The sequence below is a fragment of the Haliotis rubra genome, unplaced genomic scaffold (assembly GCF_003918875.1).
Source record: "Haliotis rubra isolate DU_JTF1 unplaced genomic scaffold, ASM391887v1 Scf73, whole genome shotgun sequence".
In the NCBI taxonomy this organism is placed as follows: Eukaryota; Metazoa; Mollusca; class Gastropoda; order Lepetellida; family Haliotidae; genus Haliotis; species Haliotis rubra.
The window spans coordinates 956,197-979,801 of NW_025767446.1; the positions used below are offsets into that span (position 1 = coordinate 956,197).

A 23,605-nucleotide genomic window follows, 5' to 3' on the forward strand; every position below is an offset into this window, starting at 1 on the left:
TGAATTTCAGGAGCCTGAGTGGAGTGCTAGGATATCGTATCTAGTAGGCCCAAGTAACTCTGTACACTTGGTATAACTGCATCGGAACATTAATGATACCTTAAGAAACAATTGTTTCTTGGATTCTTGGAGAGTGAGTGAGTTAGTTAAGTTTTAGTACCTGCAGGCAAATCCAGGATCCTCTCCAGGCATGTTGATGCAGGAGCCGCCGTTCTTACAGGGAACTTCATTGCATTTACCTGTGATTGAGGAAATACAAAATACATTTTGTCTTTTATAAAATAACATGGCTGTTGATATTACCTTGATCATGCTTTCATAAAGTTGCAAAATATTAGCCTCTTCCTGTTTTGTATTAGTGTTTACTCTGTATGAAAACATGCAGCGTCAGATGTTTGTGGTGCGGATCACGGCTCATATGAACAATCATAGCCATGAAAGAGCTGACACTTAGTAGTAGCAGGGACTTACTCTGACACTTGTCCGTGGGGTTGGTCCAGTAGTGGCTGGTACTTACTCTGACACTTGTCTGTGGAGTTGGTCCAGTAGTAGCAGGTACTTACTCTGACACTTGTCTGTGGGGTTGGTCCAGTAGTAGCAGGTACTTACTCTGACACTTGTCTGTGGGGTTGTCCAGTAGTAGCAGGTACTTACTCTGACACTTATCCGTGGAGTTGGTCCAGTAGTGGCTGGTACTTACTCTGACACTTGTCCATGAGGTTGGTCCAGTAGTAGCAGGTACTTACTCTGACACTTGTCCATGAGGTTGGTCCAGTAGTAGCAGGTACTTACTCTGACACTTGTCTGTGGGGTTGGTCCAGTAGTAGCTGGTACTTACTCTGACACTTGTCTGTGGGGTTGGTCCAGTAGTAGCTGGTACTTACTCTGACACTTGTCTGTGGGGTTGGTCCAGTAGTGGCAGATACTTACTCTGACACTTGTCTGTGGGGTTGGTCCAGTAGTGGCAGATACTTACTCTGACACTTGTCCGTGGGGTTGGTCCAGTAGTAGCAGGTACTTACTCTGACACTTGTCTGTGGGGTTCGTCCAGTAGTAGCTGGTACTTACTCTGACACTTATCTGTGGGGTTGGTCCAGTAGTAGCAGGTACTTACTCTGACACTTGTCTGTGGGGTTGGTCCAGTAGTGGCAGATACTTACTCTGACACTTGTCTGTGGGGTTGGTCCAGTAGTAGCAGGTACTTACTCTGACACTTGTCTGTGGGGTTGGTCCAGTAGTGGCAGGGACTTACTCTGACACTTGTCCGTGGGGTTGGTCCAGTAGTAGCAGGTACTTACTCTGACACTTGTCTGTGGGGTTGGTCCAGTAGTAGCAGGTACTTACTCTGACACTTATCTGTGGGGTTGGTCCAGTAGTAGCAGGTACTTACTCTGACACTTGTCTGTGGGGTTGGTCCAGTAGTAGCTGGTACTTACTCTGACACTTATCTGTGGGGTTGGTCCAGTAGTAGCTGGTACTTACTCTGACACTTGTCTGTGGGGTTGGTCCAGTAGTGGCAGATACTTACTCTGACACTTGTCTGTGGGGTTGGTCCAGTAGTAGCAGGTACTTACTCTGACACTTGTCTGTGGGGTTGGTCCAGTAGTACTTACTCTGACAGTGGGGTTGGTCCAGTAGTAGCAGGTACTTACTCTGACACTTGTCCGTGGGGTTGGTCCAGTAGTAGCAGGTACTTACTCTGACACTTGTCTGTGGGTTGGTCCAGTAGTGGCAGGTACTTACTCTGACACTTGTCTGTGGGGTTGGTCCAGTAGTAGCTGGTACTTACTCTGACACTTGTCTGTGGGGTTGGTCCAGTAGTAGCAGGTACTTACTCTGACACTTGTCTGTGGGGTTGGTCCAGTAGTAGCAGGTACTTACTCTGACACTTGTCTGTGGGGTTGGTCCAGTAGGTGACAGTCTGTGGGGTTGGTCCAGTAGTAGCTGGTACTCTGACACTTGTCTGTGGGGTTGGTCCAGTAGTAGCAGGTACTTACTTGTCTGACACTTGTCAGTGTGGGTACTTACTCTGTCTGTGGGGTTGGTCCAGTAGTAGCAGGTACTTACTCTGACACTTGTCTGTGGGGTTGGTCCAGTAGTAGCTGGTACTTACTCTGACACTTGTCTGTGGGGTTGGTCCAGTAGTAGTAGCAGGTACTTTACTGTGGGGTTGGTCCAGTAGTAGCAGGTACCTCTCTGACACTTGTCTGTGGGGTTGGTCCAGTAGTAGCAGGTACTTACTCTGACACTGTCCTGTGGGGTTGGTCCAGTAGTAGCAGGTACTTACTCTGACACTTGTCTGTGGGGTTGGTCCAGTAGTAGCTGGTACTTACTCTGACACTTGTCCGTGGGGTTGGTCCAGTAGTGGCCTTTCTGACAGCTGCAGGAGTAGGTGCCCAGTAGGTTGGTGCAGTTGGTTCCCTTCCCTCCACACGCTGCCGTCATGTTGTCACACTCGTTGATGTCTGCAAGCAGGTCAGGAAGCAGTTGAGAATACTTAACAAACTTTTTGGATAACAACTTCTTTATTTCTTGAGTGCAACATTTTGATACAGATTCTTGTACCGTTGTCATGTATCGAAATGTCGCATAAAGAAGTTGCTATCCATAAAGTTTGTTCACTATTGATTGTCCCAACTTCTAACATGCCACTCAAACAAGATATCAGCAGTTGGGAATACTGCACATTTCTGTTATAACATAGCTGCTGATGTGTGTTAGTGACCGCAAGTACTTTAAGCATTTACGCTTCGAATATTTACAAGCCTCAATGCTGATTTGATGATTAGTGAGTTCCCATGGAGTATTAGTCAGATCTTCACTAAGTGGTACAATAAAGTGTTAGTACAATAAAGTGTTAGTACATTAAAGTGTTAGTACAATAAAGTGTTAGTGCAATAAAGTGTTCTTAAAATGGCGTCAGTCTTACCTTCACAGGCATTTTCATGTAGTGGCCACACTTTGAAGCCCGGACGACACGTACATGTGAAAGTGCCGTTACTGCTGGTGCAGACAGTGGAGGCAGCGTGACAGTTATTGTTGGTGTCACTACCACACAGGTCATAGTCATCTTCAAGAAACAATAGAAGTATGACATAAGTAAAGACTTCATGAAAATAGACACAAGATTGTGCCTTGACATTAAACTCTTGATGCTAATATCCTTTCAACACTGGTTATATTTCATTTGAGTGAACATTGCTCATTGTCCTATTCCAGCCATATCACAGATTGGCATAACAGAAATGGGATTATATATTAAACCATCATATATTCATGCTTTTCTCACTTCTAAATGTCTATCAGAAACTTCTTTAGTGTCAGTTAAGTATTTACGATAATATCATACACCATATAATGACTATTACTATCAAGGTACTTACATTGATAAAGTAAAGCATTATCTGTAAGTGGCAATTTAGAACCTACATCACTGAGCTGTGATTGATTTTAATTTCTATACTCTTTCCAGATGATGCAGACTTGTAAGTTTTTCAAACAAGTCAACCTTTACTTGTGTTAAAACACTGCATAGGGGGAAGAGGAAATACTCACTACAATCACTACTATTAAACCTTATCCTTTCAATCTTATTTACCCTCTTCTAGAAACTTTAACAATATTTTATATATTTATTTCTGTTGTAACCTACGAAACCTCAATGATGTCATGTATATTGCCTTTTATATCATATGTACTTTATTTGTGAATTGGAGTGGAATAAAATCAGCCTTCTTGCTTGCTTAAAGCCCACTGGAGAGTCAATAAACAATGACAGCTATATGTCAGCTATATAGGGGCGGTGGGGTAGCCTAGTGGTTAAAGCGTTCGCTCGTCACGCCGAAGGCCCGGGTTCGATTCCCCACATGGGTACAATTTGTGAAGCCCATTTCTGGTGTCCCCCGCCGTGATATTGCTGGAATGTTGCTAAAAACGGCATAAAACCATACTCAGTCAGTCAGTCAGTCAGCTATATAGCTTATCTTGCCTTTTCTCACCATCTAAATATAACATGGATATATTGCATTGTAGAAGATCACAATCACCTGACAAATTTGTCATCCCTTTATTAACTCCGATCAGACTATCAGCTCCGCTCCCCAGGGTACAGGAACTTCCAGAAGGACAGGAGGAGAAACTGTCTGCCAGAGAAGCTTGTAGAGGTGCTGCGGAGGTAGGTGTGTTTGTGCCAACCTCGAACTTCGCTTCAATCTCACCATTTTCTGTTTGTCTTTTTTGCCGGGTTCTATCACAGAAATATTACATGTAATCACTGGCTGCACACTTAACTCCTCAACAACTGTGTTAACGATTGGATTAGATGGTAAAGATAGACCCGCACTTACAAAGATTACTTCTAGATGTGACAAGAAATTCCTCCACTTGTCAGAGCTGTGATTCTAAATAAAGCAAATACATTGTTGTCCTAGATAAACAATGAGACAAGACTTTATCAGTAATTGTAGAAAACTTACCCTGTTGTTCCTTCCACCAGCTTAAACTCTGTGACCGTCACGGTATCATTCTGGATTTTCATGGCCTCCTTCAGCTGGAACAAGGACATGTTACCATGACTACAACTGTAACCAGAAATCCTTTCTGATTTGTGCTCCATCAGTTGATCAGTGAAATCTCCCTAACCTGGTCAGGAGGGAGGCTTAAAGTTTAATCCAGTTTAAAAGTGGGTTGGATTGGATTGGACTGGATTGGACTGGATTGGATGAACTGGGATTGGACGGTACAGGATGGGACGGTACAGGATTGAACGGGACAGGATGGGTAGGACTGGATTGGATTTGGTTGGGTTGGGTTAATAAAAATGTTATTTGTGTTCATATCACTGCATAATAAGAACACAAAGGATTGATGTTTCCTACATATTCTTCATATAAATGGGTAACATAGAGAATATTCTACTCCAAACTAAAGATTCTTATCCAGTCAAGGGTCAAGACTTACAGAAACAGTCCCTAATTCCTCATTACATAAGGGATAAGGATTCTAGGTACCATTCCACAAAGCGATCTTAGTATTATGTTAAAATGAGGGAGTTATGATCACTTTGTTGAAGGGACCTTGGGTTATATAGCAGGCCTCCAGTGGCTCATGCTTCAGTGAGAGAAAACTGTGGATTGGGTGGACAAAACTGTAACTGGCTGACAGTATTTTACTCCATCAGAATGACATGGATCATTACACATGCTTTCTGGACCACACATGGTTATTTACAGGCCGAGGTGATATAACATGTGCTGCATTTGAGATTTCCCTTTCTCAGGGAAGTACAGATACTAGTACGTTTGGAGGATTGAGTCCCATCTTGGATTCAAACACAGACTCTAAGAGTCAGGCACCTAATCACCAGTATGCCGTTCCTGAAATACTGTTCAAAGCAGTGTTAAACCCAACTCACTCACTCACTCACTCCTATGGACTACTTACAACTTTCTCCACTTTCTCAGCCAGCTTTTTAAAGGCCTCTGACTTCTTGTCGTTGAGGTCTGACGTCCAGACTTGGTCCCTCCCCGGAACCTGAGCAAAGACGATCTGCCCACCAAATGTGTAAGTGGCTGTGAGAAGAAATGAGAAAATTTGTTCAGTTGCAAACTCTCTTATCAGCTCTGTTTTAGATTCATTGTTAGTCGTGGTTCCTAATGAATACCTTAGCAGTGGATGTTTGTAAAGTTAGAATTAGGTGTTCTAAAGCTAAACACTGGACTACAAATCAGTCATAATGAATGAGAAGTGATTAAGATCCTGGGGGTAGAGGGGTGTGCACCCCTACTTTTCTCAGATAATGTGTTTGACCGTGTCACTTTCTGAATTATGAGGATGCCTCATTTACCCAAATATTGGATCCACCTCTGTCGATCAAACAACATGGGCGGATCCAGGAATTTTGAAAGGAGGAGGGGGTTGGGGTTGGAAACCCCTGAACCCCCATTGGTTCCGCCAATGCAAAAAAATCTTCAATGTGATCTTAAGTCATTTTCAAAGGGGGTGGGGTGGGGCTGGGGTGTTTCCACCGGACCCTCTGGATCCGCCAATGAAACAAGCATCTCTGAGGAGCATTGGGGTATTCAAACATATCATGGCGTTGTGATGAATTACAAGTGATGTCAGAGTTCAATATAATAGAGAACACCTTCAAATTCTCTGGTGTATGATTAGTGTTGATTGTCATTGTATATGCTGCCCCCGAAGTATTGCTGCACATAATTCTAGGATCTCCTGCATGTGTTGATATCATTGCAATGTATACCTTTGGGTCATAGCTGAAGGAGACCTTATACATTGATATCACCTACACTGATGTACCAAGGGACATATTATTTTGATTTGCAACCTTTTATTGACATGGTGGTAGAGCGAACTGTATTTCTTTTCTAAGATGCCAAATTTAATACTTTCTAAGGATAATTACGATTAATTTAAGGCAGAAAACAAAAGACGGTGTCGGTGACCTAAATTAAGAATCCTCGCACAGGGCTAACTGGCGCTTTTGATGTTTCTGCCCCCCTACGTTAAGACGAACGTTACCAGAAAAAAAACAAATGATAACAGTTTGATGACGGTTTACGTTTGGATTAAATATCTTCTCTGAATTATTTTAATTACATCTGTCTTTAACGTAAACCATATGGGGCAATATGAACGTCGCATTTCTACTACCAACATAAGTTTAGATCAGTACATCCAGATGAAGCTGAGTAGTCAAGCGACATTCCATGATTGCATTGTGGGAATGTAAACATTGTGACCGTGTAGCTGAAAACTTGTGAGTTGAATTGAACCATTTTAACCGTCGTAAAACCTAAACGTAATGTTTCCACCAGTGATGTTAGCCGCGTGAAGCAACTGCAAATCAAGAAACTGGATGCAACGGTGTAGTTTACTGTAGGAGGCCGTACGAGGCAATGACAACTGACATGCATCGTGACGTTGCTTACATTGTGACGTAATGTAAAATGGTTCGATTACGAGGGGGCACACTAGAATGGCGCCAGTGACGGGATAACGTCATTCAATTGTTACGTCATAAAAAAACTATACCTTTATTGTCTGATGATTTATTTTTTTTCAATTGTTGTAACCGCTAGGCATCTTAGAATTAAAAATAACAATTGAAGTCCCTATAAATAAAGAAATGACAAAAGCAATAAGAAAGATTCATGTTATTCAACTGAAAGAAAACTTGTATTTCTTTAGGACAGAAAATGTGCATGTTAAAGTTGCATCATCCAGCTGTTCTAGATTCAAAATGGTAATGGGCGGTGGGGTAGCCTAATGGTTTTGAATCACGAAGACCCGGTTCGAATCCCCACATGGGTACAATGTGTGAAGCCCATTTCTGGTGTCCCCCGCCGTGATGTTGCTGGAATATTGCTAAAAGCAGTTTAAAACCAAACTCAGTCAGTCAGTCAGTCAAAATGGTAATTTGAATTTGTATTCCTGAAATTATACAACAATAGAGACAAAGGACTTGGCAAGTTGAATTTGTTTTTTGATTTAATAATTATAATGATGAACCTTGTGGCATTGGATGCATCTTACAAACACAAGAATATAGTTATACCTCTGTTGGTGCAGTATCTTCCCTTGAAGGTGGGGCGACATGACCACTTGCATCCTCCATCAGTGTTCTCGCAGAACTGCCGGAGACTGTCATTGTACCCGGGGCAGCTGTTGGTCTTACATTCATCTATGTCTGCACAACAATAACAGTAGCATCTGTACATGACTGAATGGTGCTGCTCCTAAATAAGCCAGTGATTTTCATGGAGTGATACAAACATCCATGTTTTTGAAATATTCACTTCCCTCTTCCAGATCAGGTTTCTTTGAAGTTGGCACAATTATAATCAAATGGCACATGCAGGCCGTACAATACTTGTCCCGAAATGCATACAAAATACAAATCTCTCAAAAGCAAATCACTCATAAATTAGTGTGGTCTGCAGAGCCAGTGATTTTGGTTTTAAACATATTTCAGTTACATCACTGTATGTGAGTTTCACAAGTCAGACTGGTTGCAATCATTTACTACTCCAGTGACACGCCTAGCCACACATGATCCACACAAATAGAATTGTAATGGGTTAAACTTCTGACTTGAACCGAAAACCAGATCCTGGCATAGCAAAGGGATGCAACTCTGTTCAGAATGCATCACTGGGTTATAAGATTAATGCAAAGCTTGAAGTCATATTCAAACAAGTGAAACAAGATTCAAATTTTTCGAAAGATAACCAATGTGTGTGTTAGTTTTTGCCAATTCAGTAATATCACAGTTATGTCAAACAAAGGGGTATTTATTGCAAGAATAGGCTTCAAACATTGTTCAAATATACAGAATTAACTGCCGAACTTGGGCATGATTTGAAACCACTTTGCCCACACAAGGCTACTCCACCAGGAGAACTTTTATTTGACTCCTGGACAAATTAGTGTTACTGGTAACAAATGATAAGTGCATTATTTCTTACCGATACACTTGTTGTCCTGAAGTTGGTAGCCCTTGATGCAGGAACAGTTGTAGCTGCCTCGGAGGTTGGTACACACGGAGTGGTCGCCACACACATTGTCAGAACACTCGTTCTTATCTGCCAACAACAAACTTCACCTATGTACTCTAACACACAATGAATGAGTAGCAGATCTGGGTGCTGTTATACAAAGCGATCTTAGTGCTAAGGTGACTGTAACTCCCATACCTTAACACAGACTTAAGGTAGTCTTAGCACTAAGGTGACCATAGCTCCCATACCTTAACACAGACTTAAGGTAGTCTTAGCGCTGAGGTGACCATAGCTTCCATACCTTAACACAGACTTAAGGTAGTCTTAGCACTAAGGTGACCATAGCTCCCATACCTTAACACAGACTTAAGGTAGTCTTAGCGCTAAGGTGACCATAGCTCCCATACCTTAACACAGACTTAAGGTAGTCTTAGCGCTGAGGTGACCATAGCTTCCATACCTTAACACAGACTTAAGGTAGTCTTAGCTAAGGTGACCATAGCTCCCATACCATAACACAGACTTAAGGTAGTCTTAGAGCTAAGGTGACCATAACTCCCATACCTTAACACAGACTTAAGGTAGTCTTAGCGCTAAGATGACCATAGCTCCCATTCCTTAACACAGACTTAAGGTAGTCTAAGCACTAAGGTGACCATAGCTCCAATACCTTAACACAGACTTAAGGTAGTCTTAGCGCTGAGGTGACCATAGCTCCCATACCTTAACACAGACTTAAGGTAGTCTTAGCGCTAAGGTGACCATAACTCCCATACTTTAACACAGACTTAAGGTAGTCTTAGTGCTAATGATGTTTTGTACATCAGCACCATGGTACTCAGGACACTTTTGACACTATTCATGGACACCAGAATTTGGCTTCACACACTGATACCATGTGGGGATTCAAACATGGGCTGTAGGATTGACTGCATGCCTGTGTTTTTGCGATCATAGACAAGCAAAGAGTTGGTGTAGTTCGCTATCTTTCATTATTCGCAGACCCATCAAAATCCTACCCTCAAAGTCACCCACACAACTACTGTAAACAAACCTTGGAGTCTGATTCGAACATATGACAGGGCAAGACAAACAAGCACTGTAACCATAGGGCTAAGACCTCACTCCTTAATAAACAATGTAAGTTAATTGTCCTCACTGTGCAAGGACTGCAGCTCAATCTACTTTGTCAATTTCGGGATGAAAGATGAATTTGCGAGAGCAATCATGTGTGAAGCAAGTGTTTCATTTCTATTTGGATTGGAACTTTACCTTGGACATAAAATCTGGTGACATTGAGCATAATTTATATTGAAATCGGCTGTACTAAAATGCTGTCATAATATCTGCTCTTATAAGTCAAAAGTAACATTCATTAATGTAGGAACAAGCTTTACTTACCATAACATCTTATACCATCGCCTTCCAAACCATTTGGACATGTGCAGGGGTTATCTGCCCTTGATTCATTACACATTGCGCCAAGGAAACACTGACCATGACACACAGGTTTGACTTCCTGACAGTAGTCTCCCTTTGTGTTTTCGGGACATCGGCAAAGTGCTCGGGAAAATAATCCTGAATTTTAAATCAGACAATACCAATTTGATTAAGAAAAACACACAACTTAATATATCATCTGATTTTGCTAACAGTTACTTGCCAAAGTGTTTTATATTTTTATCAGTGTGTGTTGATCATTTTCATGTCAATACACATGAACATTTAATTTTGTCATCCATTGTCCCAACTTTCCAGTTTGTAAACAGAAGTAACCACTGTTTTAAGTGTGAAATGAAAGGCTAATCATTTTCCGTAGCGGACAGATTAAGGATGTTTAGTGATGCCACAATGGTCTGCAAAGCATGTGATACAATTTCATTATCTCCTGGGAATATGACACTTAATCACACCAAAGCAATATCTCCAGCAGAAGCTAGTTTTGCATCATTAACAAAGTGATTTATACAAGCGGATGTGTAGATGATGCCTTGGTGAACATGATGTGGGTTATCTCGGGACGTGGAGTATGTGAGCTATTCAGCATAAAGTGAGAGCAGCTGTACCTGATGTTCTCTTCTCGTTGTAGTTGATGATGTTGTAGTCACACTGTGATGTCTCTGCACACAGACACACCGCCACTGCTGGGGTATACGTGGCATTAAGTCCACCAGTCGCCAGAAACTGGAAGGTTTTCTGTGTCTTTGACAAGTCCATTGTTACATTCCATGTAAACTCACCACTTGTCTCATCTAGAATAGTATTAAATAAGCAATCTTAGATACAGGAGAAAACCCAAAAATGACATGATATATAGACACAATTGTTTTATGATTGGACAAATATTTTGATCACTATCTTTTCGCTTGATGTTAAATTGAAATAGAAGTTTATATCTGTGAATTATTTTACTGGATTTTGATTACATGAACAATGTAGTGATGTTACATTTTCAAATTTGATATAGAATGGCTGTGTTTTTCTGCTGGAGATTGAGTGAGTGAGTGAGTGAGTGAGTTGGGTATGATGGCATGCAATCCACCAAGTCCAACTAGAACATGATGACCACCTGATACAGCTGTGCCACCATCCATGAATAGCATTGGCTGCCTGGTACCTATTGTAATCAAAGTCCCCATTGATGGATGAATATTTCAGGTAATATCCTTGTCGAATGAATTCATGATCAACTCTTACTGTCAACCCGATAGTTTGTCTAGCTCAGATTGCAATAAATATGCTTGTAATACTGCTCACTCACACACTCACTCACGCTAAGGAATAATAAGTTTTATTACTGTAGGAGTATACAGCCCCGTCTTCAGATGTAATGACACTGTAGGTAGCGTCTAAGTCATTTGTTGCCTTGACAACCAGTGAATATTCTCCCTTTGTCACATTCCAAATTCGGGGTAACGCAGAAAACATGGGTGGTTTCATGTCTGAAACAAATCAAGAATCAGGACTATTTTTTCAGAGAAATGTTTTATGTTTGCTTCATGAAACAAGTTGAATTTAGATGTAAAATGCTTGACTTTGCCTGCTGCATCTTAGCACTTTGACAAAAAAATAACAAAAACAAGAACATTAATTCTCAGACCTCATATAAGAGAATGATAGAGAACACAAATTACTCTTACTGAGAGTGGTCTCGTGCTGTTTGATGTCCTCCATTTTACCCCTGAGTCCAGAAGCAGCACTGGCATCAGACAGGGCCTTGTAGGAGACAAGACAAGCAACATCGTCGCCGCAGGTGGTGTTGGCTGTGTCAATTGTAGTGGCATTGGAGCTGTAGAGGGCATCTCTGTACACGGTGAAGTTGGAGTAGGAGAGAGGGGTGATGGACTGTGCTGATATGGTGGAGAAGTTGCCAGTGGCTAGGCTGTAGTTGAATTTGGAGTCACCTTCAGTCATTACCTTGGCTGGAAGATAATGTGGGCATAACGTCTTAGTAAGGGATTTGACACCATAAATCAGCTTCACACATTGTACCAATGTGAGGAATCAAAGGAGGATATCACAAGCACCCTTCAACTAATAATAATAATAATAATCTACTTCTATAGCGCCGAGTTCCAGCTAGGCTGCTCACAGGCGCTTGTGCAGATAGTCTATTTCATTTCAAATAGATGTGTCTTTAAATGTTTTCGAAAAGTTGGTAGACTTGGGGCGGATTTTAGCGACATAGGGAGGTTGTTCCATAGCATGGGAGCTGCACATTCAAAGCAGCGGTCCCCGTATTTGGTCCTGGATGGTCTGGTGATAAGCAGATCTTTATCTTGTGATCTAAGAGTTCTTGTTGGTCTATGGTTGTTTAGAAGAGATGACAAGTAAGATGGAGCAGTGTTGGTCTTCAGGCACTTGTAGATAATGGTAAGCACCTTGAATTTTATGCGTCTGGCAACGGGTAGCCAATGCAGTTTCTCTTAACCTGGGGGTGATGTGGTCTCTTCGAGGACAACGAGTTATTATCCTGGCGGCTGTGTTTTGTATAACCTGGAGTCGATGAACCAGGGAAGCTGTTATCCCAAACAAAAGTGAATTGGCATAGTCAAGGCGAGATATGACTGTTGCTTGAGTGAGAGTTTTGGCGGTTTCATCTGAAAGATATCGTCTTAGTTTACCAATCTGATGAAGATGATAGTGAGAAGACTGGCACATTTGGGTGACCTGCTTGTTCATGGTCATGTGGGAGTCAAAACAACTCCTAGATTCTTCACTTGGGAAGAGGCAGGCACATTCACAGGTCCAATATTGACTGAGAATTCTGTCATACGTTCCTGTAAGTGCTTTGGCCCAGCAATGAATACTTCCGTTTTGTTGTCATTTAGTTTGAGAAAGTTAATTCTCATCCAAGTTCTGATGTCACTGATGCAGCTTTCCAGCTTCGTTATCTTGTCTTGAAGTGATACAATCCTGGAGGCGATACAGCTCTGGGTGTCATCTGCAAAGCACTGAAAGTCAATGCAGTGGTTCGGAAAACATCACCTAGTGGCAACATATAGATGGTAAACAAGAGTGGTCCAAGGACTGAACCCTGTGGAACGCCATATGATAACCACCTTTCTTCTGACACGGCCTCACCCACTTTCACTGACTGAGTTCTGTTTTTAGATATGACGCAAGCCACATCAATGCTGGTCGGTGATACCAACAGTCTTCTCAAGTCGAGACAGAAGGATACTGTGGTCTATTGTATCGAAGGCTGCTGACAGGTCTAGTAGAACAAGAAGTACTACTCTCTGATTGTCGAGATGAGAAAGGATGTCATTTTGCACACGAAGGAGTGCTGTTTCTGTACTGTGGTGTTCTCTATAGGCAGACTGGAACTCTTCCATCAGGTTGTTTTTCCAGATGTTCTTTGATTTGGATTGCTACAATCTTCTCAAGTACCTTTGATAGAAATGGTAGGTTAGACACCGGCCTATAATTTCTAATGTCATTTGGATCAAGTGAAGTTTTCTTGATAAGTGGACGAATAAGAGCCATTTTGAATGTGCTTGGTACTTCAGATGCAGCCAGCGATGTATTGAACATGGCCACTAACGTAGGTGAGATAGAGTCAATGCAGATTGTAAGATCCATGTTGGGATCGGATCTAATTCACATGACTTTGATGGACTCTTCTTTATTATGCGTGCTATCTCACTTTCTGATGTTGGTCTGATGGTACTAAGGCACTGTCCATTGAACTTTTATCTGGAGTTGTTATGTTCGGTTGGTTCTGTTGTAGGTCGACACGGATGTTCTCAATCTTGGTAGTGAAGAAATCAGCAAAACGATTCGCAAGATCCAGTTCACTGGTATGATTAGGCAGAATGTCTGTCTTTTATGTAACAGATTATTCAACTCTTTGAACAGAGCCTTCGGATTGGAAGAAGATTGAGCTATGCGGGAGTTAATATGTTGCGTACGAGTTTGAACTAGGAGGGCATTGTGTTTATCTCTGGCTGCCTTGTACATCTGACGATGTATTTCCAAGTGCGTTTTTCTCCAGAGTTTCTCAGCGTGTCTTTTCTCTCGCTTGGTAGCTCGAACTTCATCTGTATACCAGCTTGTATCAGGTCGAATGGTAACAACCCTTTTCTGTACAGGTGCATGTGCTTCAATCGTTTCTGAGAGAATTTGGTTGAACTCATTTGTTTGATCATAAATGGTCCCCGTTTGAACAACATCGTTTTCAGTAAAACGTTTTCGTAGGTCACAATTTAGACGATGTAGGTCAATATTTTTCGTTTTTCTGTATTTAATCATTTTTCTCATAGGGGCAGCTCTTGGGAGGTTAAGTTCACAAAATACTGAATAATGGTCAGAGATCATATGGTTTTTTCACAGTGACTGTTTTGACTGTCTGCTCAGCCTGTCTTGAGATGACTAAATCAAGAGCGTGGCCACTTCTATGGGTTGGTTCACTTATGTGCTGTTGAAGGTTTAGACTGTCCAATACTTCCTTGAAATTGCAAGCATCGGTACAATTCGGATCTTCCATGTGAATGTTGAAGTCTCCGACAATCATAAAATCATGACATAGAGACAATTTTGTCTCGGCGACAGACACGAATTCTTGCTGAAAATCCTTGTAAGTGGTCTGATTTTTACTTGACTTTGGGGGGCGGTAGATAACGGTAAGAGTTAGTGATTTCAATCCACCGGAGAATGTGGCTTCAACTACCTCCATCGTCGTGTATTTCTCCATATGATTTACCTTCACTGTATATGATTTTTTTGTGGATAATTGCGACGCCTCCTCCAGAACGCCGTGGTCGGTTAACGTTAATGATGTCATAATTAGATGGAAGTGTGTCCGTAATCACAGAGGTGTCCTTACATTTAAGCCATGTTTCGGCAATAGCGAGTATGTCGAGATTGTGGTCTAATATGTAATCATGAATAATAGTTGATTTGTTTCTCACAGACTGGGCATTGATCAAACAGAATGCAAAAGTTGGTTTCTTGCAATCTGGAGTATTCTTCTTTATTTTCCTCTTCTGTCCACCACGTGATCCCCTTTTGGTTACACATTTGGAATTTATCTTTAGTGAAGTAAGTTTTCTCCACACAGTTTCACTTTGTTTTGTCTCGCCTTGGATTGCTAATTCAATCAGTTGGCCCCTGGTGTAGTGAAGCCTGTCACTGCCCATTGTGTTGAAACAATACCTGGCTGTATTGTTGTCTTGATTGGTAAGCTCACTGACTAGCTTTCTTGATGACTGAATACCAATGAATGCATTTAAGCACACAAATATTATGCTCAAAATCCACATTCCTAGTCAATATTTCTTCTTGAAAATCTCCACAAACATTCCAACCCACCTTATGTCAATATGAGTCAAATTTTAGCTTTCCAGATAGTTGAATACTTGACTACAGGTAAAACCGGAACAGGCCCCGAAACGTATCAAAGAATAACAGAAGAAGAAATCCAGAAAATTCTTTATGTTCATCAAATAGCATCTTCTAAAATGCCAATCAAGCAACTTTGTCTACATGCTAATAAAACTGTTCATCATTTACTGGGGATTACCCACATACTATTCCTGGAACACAGCCCATTGAAACACATGTCCACGTTACTGTACACACACAATGTAATTAATGGTAGCTGCAGAAGACAGGGGATGGACGTCAATGTACACAACTATTGACTTGATGATGAAGTTGGGAACTTACCCGCATCAACTTTTTCCTGTGGGACAGCATCACTGGCCATGACAGACACAAGTCCAGAATTAAAGATGGCATTGTCAGTCTGGGGCGTGAACACTGACACGAGTAACTGACCACTGGCTGTCACCTGGAGAATACAGCGTGATTTACAGTCAAGGTCATACCGTTAACACTTATACATACACAGATCCCCAGGACCTCCATAAAGTTCTTTAAGTATACCAGGCATTAGGGCTGTGTATTGCCCCAAATTTCGTATTGCGATATATTGCGATACACTCTTCTGTATTGCAATACGTATTGCGATATATTGCGATACACTCTTCTGTATTGCAATACGTATTGCGATATATTGCGATATATTGCGATACACTCTTCTGTATTGCAATACGTATTGCGATATATTGCGATACACTCTTCTGTATTGCAATACGTATTGCGATATATTGCGATACACTCTTCTGTATTGCAATACGTATTGCGATATATTGCGATACACTCTTCTGTACATGCGATATATTGCGATACACTCTTCTGTATTGCGATACGTATTGCGATATATTGCGATACACTCTTCTGTATTGCGATACGTATTGAGATATATTGTGGAAGAACAGTTATTGAGATCTGTCCACTTGGTAATATTCTTTTACCTTCAGACTGAATCACAGTATATGCGAGTAACCACTGTGCATTGTATAGCTTCTTTCAAAGCAAAAAACCAGAACATTCTTCTGTTTATATTTTTATTTTAAAACAGCAGGGACCGACATTCACTAAACACTTTAACTAGTGCTCCGGGCTAGTGGATTTTGTGTGTCACTAGTCCTTTTCAAATATTACTAGCCCTACACTTTACTATAAAAAAATTCTTTTAATCATAACTGCTGTCCAAAGGAAAGTTAACGCAGATAGATGTATGATTTCTCATTTCACATATATGACAAATTAACTGAAACTAGCTTACACCATGTCCTCCATCAACCCACCCATACTATTTATATACTTTAACTTCTATAAACAGCAAAGGATGTTGAATTTCAAGTAATTTAAAGAGTTTGAGATATTGTGCACATCTGTATTACTCAAGAAAAATTTAATTGAAGTCACAATCATGTGACATGATCTTGAAGTGCACAATTTGATCAAAACAATAATTTATGCACCTATGTCTCTGAATAAAAGTATTATTAACATTACCTATTTCATGAATGACGTTTGGTACACTTTCTCATAAAGAAATTATTTATAAAGACTAAAGATGGGCAAAAGTGTCTCTGTATTAGGTAAAGTAAACTTTCTTTAGACTGAATAGAATAATGAAAAAATGAAACATAGCCTTATAATAAGATAGAAGCCTACATTTGTCAAGGAAAATATCAGCTCGTGAAACATTATTGCTACTACAATAATTTAGGTCTAATCCAACTGTTGATAAATACCAAAGGTATTTTCAACATATTATTCAAATAATACAACTTCAACTTAAAAAGTTTATTTCTAATAAAAATAAAAGTTTACACACATATAATGTCCAGATAAACCACAAAGGAGATGAAAACTCCTGCTATTTTAATCCATTTGTAAGATGTCATAATATCCTCTTACCTATTTCTTTTATATTTTCATTTTTACTTAATCAGAAAATTATTATAAAAAGATTAATTAAATAATATGTATCGTTGCCTATTTCCCGATACGTGAATAAATCGAGTCTGGACCAGACAATCCAGTGATCAACAGCATGAGCATCGATCTGCGCAATTTGGAACCGATGGCATGTGTCAACCAAGTCAGTGAGCCTGACCACCCAATCCCGTTAGTCACCTCTTACGACAAGCATACGTTACTGAAGATCAATTCTAACCTGGATCTTCATGGGTCGTATATTGAAAGGACGTATATTTATCTTTGGTTATGTAAGACTCTTGGAGAGAAAACACTCATAAGAGAAGATAAGTGAAGAAATATTTTCTTGACAAATACTAGTATCAAAATGAATTTAAGTAAACTTGATTTGAAATGAGAATCCCAGACCACCACAATGTCAGTCACTTACCTGGACATACTGGCCATATCGGAAAATGATAGTGTTTCCGTCCAGCATAAAGTCCTCCATCTTATCGCCATTCTGAAGCATGACACCCTGATGGTAGAACTCCACTGAGTTCTTATCAGCTCCGAGCATGGCCTCCACAGTAACATGATTCACCTGAAATAATGGATGCATTATCAGCATATTGTTACATAAAGTCAAGTAAAGTAAATATCTGTTTACAGAGTGAGATGGGTTTAATGCAGCTCTAAGCAACACTCCAGTTCTATCATCGCCAAATGGTACAGGTTTCACACATATACCACTTGGTGGAACCAGCGAGCTAGGGCATCGTGCTGACAGACCAAGGATCATCATGAGCAGGAATGTGGAGGCTCACTCGGATCTGTGTGTTCCTGTACAGGTGACAGTTGCAGTGTGTTCTTGTACAGGTGTTCTTGTACAGGTGACATGTACAATATGTTCTTGTACAGGTGACAGTTGCAGTGTGTTCTTGTACAGGTGGCATGTACAATATGTTCTTGTACAGGTGGCATGTACAATGTGTTCTTGTACAGGTGGCATGTACAATATGTTCTTGTACAGGTGGCATGTACAATATGTTCTTGTACAGGTGGCATGTACAATATGTTCTTGTACAGGTGACAGATGCAGTGTGTTCTTGTACAGGTGGCATGTACAATATGTTCTTGTACAGGTGGCATGTACAATATGTTCTTGTACAGGTGGCATGTACAATATGTTCTTGTACAGGTGACAGTTGCAGTGTGTTCTTGTACAGGTGGCATGTACAATATGTTCTTGTACAGGTGGCATGTACAATATGTTCTTGTACAGGTGGCATGTACAATATGTTCTTGTACAGGTGGCATGTACAATATGTTCTTGTACAGGTGGCATGTACAATGTGTTCTTGTACAGGTGGCATGTACAATATGTTCTTGTACAGGTGACAGTTGCAGTGTGTTCTTGTACAGGTGGCATGTACAATATGTTCTTGTACAGGTGGCATGTGCAATATGTTCTTGTACAGGTGGCATGTACAATATGTTCTTGTACAGGTGACAGTTGCAGTGTGTTCTTGTACAGGGTGTACAATATGTTCTTGTACAGGTGGCATGTATGTTCTTGTACAGGTGGCATGTACAATGTACAGGTGGCATGTACAATATGTTCTTTACAGGTGACAGTGGCATGTACAGGTGACATGTATGACAGTGTGTTCTTGTACAGGTGACAGTTGTACAGTGTGTTCTTGTACAGGTGGCATGTACAATATGTTCTTATTACAGGTGGCATGTACAATATGTTCTTTACAGGTGACAGGTGTTTACTTTACAGGTGTTGCAATGTGTGTTACAGGTGTGTTGTGTTCTTGTACAGGTGACAGGTGCAATGTATTCTTTTACAGGTGACATGTACAATGTATTACTCTACAGGTGGCAGGTGCAATGTGTTACTTTGCAGGTGACATGTGCAATGTGTTAATTTTCAGGTGACATGTGCAATGTGTTACTTTACAGGTGACATGTGCAATGTGTTACTTTACCTGGTGACAGGTGCAATGTGTTACTTTACAGGTGACATGTGTAATGTATTACTTTACAGGTGACATGTGCAGTGTGTTACTTTACAGGTGACATTTGCAATGTGTTACTTTGCAGGTGACATGCTATTATATGATATTTATATAGCGCACATATCCAGGCAACTAGTGCTTGCTCAAGGTGCTGGTTACATGATAATTCAAGTATTATAATTCTTATTTGGAGGGGTGTTAAACAGTGCTTCAGCCAGAATTTTGTTGAGTGTTGCCAATTGGCACTTTAACTACTAAAATGTGTGCCAATGTAGTTGAGACTTTTTGCCATTCATGGTAACCATGGTATAGAAGACCTGAGGATTATATTAAATGTTGAGCCAATGGGTATGCTCTAGCATTGTAAAAAAGTGCCACTGCATATTTTTTAGTGTCAATGGCGCAATGGCGCTTGCCTGGCTGAAGCACTGGTTAAAGCAATCTCACTTCCAACTAAATATCACAAAATACAATAGACTTGTATTACCTCAATAGCAACGGCAGTGAGGACCGTGACGTTGATGTTGTCAGCTACTCTCTGCAGCCTCCCCTGTATCACAGGTCCGCTGCAACCAAGAACATAACAAGTTGTCATCATGCTGTATGTCATTCACTACTGATGAGCACAATTGCAGCAGTCATTATAACCAAATGTTTTCTTCATCAGTCAATGTATTTCGGCTATGTGTAAAAATATTAATAAATATATCTTTTACTGTCCACATAAACAAATCCAGAAAGAGTTTACCTGTAGGTTCTGAAAAGAGAGCGGTGAACAAGTAAATTTGCACTGTATGCAATAAACACATTTTAGACTTTTCCCATGTTTGTTTGTTTCTGTTGGGTTTTTTGCTATGGTCAATGGAATCCATAAATCAGTTGTTTAAAGAAGATCTTGTATAATATTCAGGTACATGCTTACCTGCTGCTGCCAAACAGGACATACTCCCCTATGCCATTGAAAATGTATGGAGTTCCAGCGGACACCTTGGACACAGGACTTCCCCAATAGTAACCTGAAGAAGAAACACCACTAATGTTCATGTGTAAAATACACACCTTATTCTCCAACAGACACAGCTGTATACGGGGCTTTGCATACCATCTTGGATATTTCCAAAGCTGGACATTGCTGTGAACACAACACCGGGAATTGTATGCCAATAAGAGCACATAATACCAGGAATTGTATGCCAATATGAGCACATAACACCAGACATTGTATGCCAATAAGAGCACATAATACCAGGCATTGTATGCCAATAAGAGCACATAACACCAGACATTGTATGCCAATAAGTATAACACCAAACATAACATAACACCAGACATTGTATGCCCAATAAGAGCACATAACACCAGACATTGTATGCCATATGAGCACATAACACCAGACATTGTATGCCAATAAGAGCACATAACACCAGACATTGTATGCCAATAAGAGCACATAACACCAGACATTGTATGCCAATAAGAGCACATAACACCAGACATTGTATGCCAATAAGAGCACATAACACCAGACATTGTATGCCAATAAGAGCACATAACACCAGACATTGTATGCCAATAAGAGCACATAACACCAGACATTGTATGCCAATAAGAGCACATAACAACAGACATTGTATGCCAAGACAGCACATAACACCAGACATAACACCAGCCATAACACCAGACATTGTATGCCAATAAAAGCACATAACACCAGACATTGTATGCCAATAAAAGCCCATAACACCAGACATTGTATGCCCAAGGAAAGATTGGCCACCAGACATTGTAGTAATGGTCAGCAGTCTGATCAGTCACGCCACACAGTATACAAGTTCCTATTTCCAGCAGTACTTGTCCACAGTAGTTTCTATGAAGAACACTCACCTGAAGTCACAATGGTGTTGTTTGCACAGGTGTCAGAGGGGTACTGTGCATAGAAGACTTTACACAAAGCGCTGTTGCTGCTACAGCAGACGCTGTTGACAGCATCAACTTGGCTGGCTACTGATGTGTTGCTGCCCCTTAGATAACCTGCTCCTTTCTCATTGGACAGAAGAGTTCCGTAAACTCTGAAAAGATGTTAAACAGGTGAGTCAGGACCAGGCAGTGGCTGGAAGCAATATTCCCATGCATCCATCGCGTAAATATATTGCTGTGTTTTTTACCTACTGCGGCTTCAAGCAATAATCCAGCAATGTCTATATAGTATCAGTCGGTGTATGCAACTGGGATATGGTGACATGCATCTTCCATGTCTGAGAACCTGACCATCCATTCCTGTTTGTTGTCTTTAACAACTAGAAGAAGTTGCTGAATACCATTTTCTTATCTTCAGAAGGTCTGCATGCAATCACATACTTAGGCCTGCTCATACATTGTAATTGCCTGAGCCGAAGTCTGAACCTCGACCTGAGCCTGATCTTTAACGTAACCTGAACCTAAGTTTGAGCCTAAGCTTAGGCCTGAGTCTGTGCCTGAACCTGACCTGAGCCTGTGCTTTAACCTGACTTAAACATGAGTCTGAGCCTGTTTAAGCCTGAGCCTGTGCTTGAACCTGACTTAAACATGAGTCTGAGCCTGTTTAAGCCTGAGTCTGTGCTTGAACCTGACTTAAACATGAGTCTGAGCCTGTTTAAGCCTGAGCCTGTGCTTGAACCTGACTTAAACATGAGTCTGAGCCTAAGCTAATCATTCACTAAAACACATAATTACTTACGGGTCATATTTGCATGTTCCTCTTTCAGGGTCGAACCTCAGAATGGCACAGTCCTCCGTGGTATTATACATGAACCATTTGTCAAGCAGTGCCTGTTTCCTTGTACAGGGGCACCTGTTTCTGTAATATGCACTGGCAGAATCTGGTTGAGGTATTTCTGCTAACCGGTCCAGACATTTGTAGTTTTCATTAGCAGGTAAAGTACTGCTATTACTGAACATCTTGTAGGCCTCAAGACTACGACTTCCTGAAATAGAAATATAGTCCATTGTATGAAACCAATATTTTCAAGCCATTTAATCCTGTGGGAATTATGACATTTCTGCTACAGACACCATGCCTTCCTGATCAGACAAAATCCTAATCAATGAGTTTGTGAAAAGTTATTATTTTCTATGGTTAAAGGTGTTAGACAAAAAACATGAACTGTTTAGGATTCTGTCATCATACGCTCATGCTTTCCACCACTGGTTTAGTAATGTCGGGACTAGCATCCCGCTGAGAGGACCATAAAACAACACTCACCAACTCCCCAAACAAACTACTCATACTGGGCTAAACAGGAAATATTCACTTACACACAGCAACTATGAATGAAACACTCACACACATTGACCATGCATGAATCACTTACACACAGTGAATATACTTGAATCATTCATACACACATCGACCATGCATGAATCACTTACACACAGTGACTATACTTGAATCATTTATACACACATTGACCATGCATGAATCACTTACACACAGTGACTATACTTGAATCATTCATACACACATCGACCATGCATGAATCACTTACACACAGTGACTATACTTGGATCATTTATACACACATTGACCATGCATGAATCACTTACACACAGTGACTATACTTGAATCATTTATACACACACTGACCATGCATGAATCGCTAACACACAGTGACTATCCTTGGATCATTTATACACACATTGACCATGCATGAATCACACACACACCACGGACTATACATGAATCACTCACACACTCCAACTATACATGAATCACTCACACATACAGACTATACATGAATCACTCACACATACAGACTATACATGAATCACTCACACATGGACTATACATGAATCACTCACACACACGGACTATACATGAATCACTCACACACACGGACTATACATGAATCACACACACACGGACTATACATGAATCACTCACACATACAAACTATACATGAAACACTCACACATCCGGACTATACATGAATCACACACACACACACGGACTATACATGAATCACTCACACACCGGAGTATGCATGAATCACTCACACATACAGACTTTACATGAAACACTCACACATACAGACTATACATGAATCACTCACACATACAGACTATACATGAATCACTCATGCACACCAACTATACATGAATCACTCACACATACGGACTATACATGAACCACTCACACACACCAACTATACATGAATCACACAAACACACGGACTATACATGAATCACTCACACATACGGACTATACATGAATCACTCACACACACCAACTATACATGAATCACTCAC

At 40.7% G+C, this 23,605-nt stretch overlaps 1 protein-coding gene across 1 annotated transcript in view; it reads right to left on the bottom strand.

Annotated features, from left to right (window-relative positions):
* Positions 1-23,605, bottom strand: part of LOC124259590 (mucin-like protein) — a 45,963-nt gene that overhangs the window by 13,501 nt on the left and 8,857 nt on the right. The window contains exons 7-24 of the mRNA XM_046693747.1: positions 22,038-22,284; positions 21,206-21,390; positions 20,244-20,337; positions 19,809-19,887; positions 17,746-17,898; positions 15,690-15,813; positions 11,660-11,941; positions 11,318-11,461; positions 10,586-10,771; positions 9,921-10,097; positions 8,487-8,603; positions 7,577-7,708; positions 5,443-5,570; positions 4,476-4,549; positions 4,047-4,252; positions 2,930-3,070; positions 2,334-2,465; positions 161-239 (exon numbers count right to left, since the gene is read on the bottom strand). Of these exons, the coding sequence (XP_046549703.1) occupies positions 161-239; positions 2,334-2,465; positions 2,930-3,070; positions 4,047-4,252; positions 4,476-4,549; positions 5,443-5,570; positions 7,577-7,708; positions 8,487-8,603; positions 9,921-10,097; positions 10,586-10,771; positions 11,318-11,461; positions 11,660-11,941; positions 15,690-15,813; positions 17,746-17,898; positions 19,809-19,887; positions 20,244-20,337; positions 21,206-21,390; positions 22,038-22,284 (2,680 nt within the window). The remainder of the gene's footprint in view (positions 1-160; positions 240-2,333; positions 2,466-2,929; positions 3,071-4,046; positions 4,253-4,475; positions 4,550-5,442; positions 5,571-7,576; positions 7,709-8,486; positions 8,604-9,920; positions 10,098-10,585; positions 10,772-11,317; positions 11,462-11,659; positions 11,942-15,689; positions 15,814-17,745; positions 17,899-19,808; positions 19,888-20,243; positions 20,338-21,205; positions 21,391-22,037; positions 22,285-23,605) is intronic.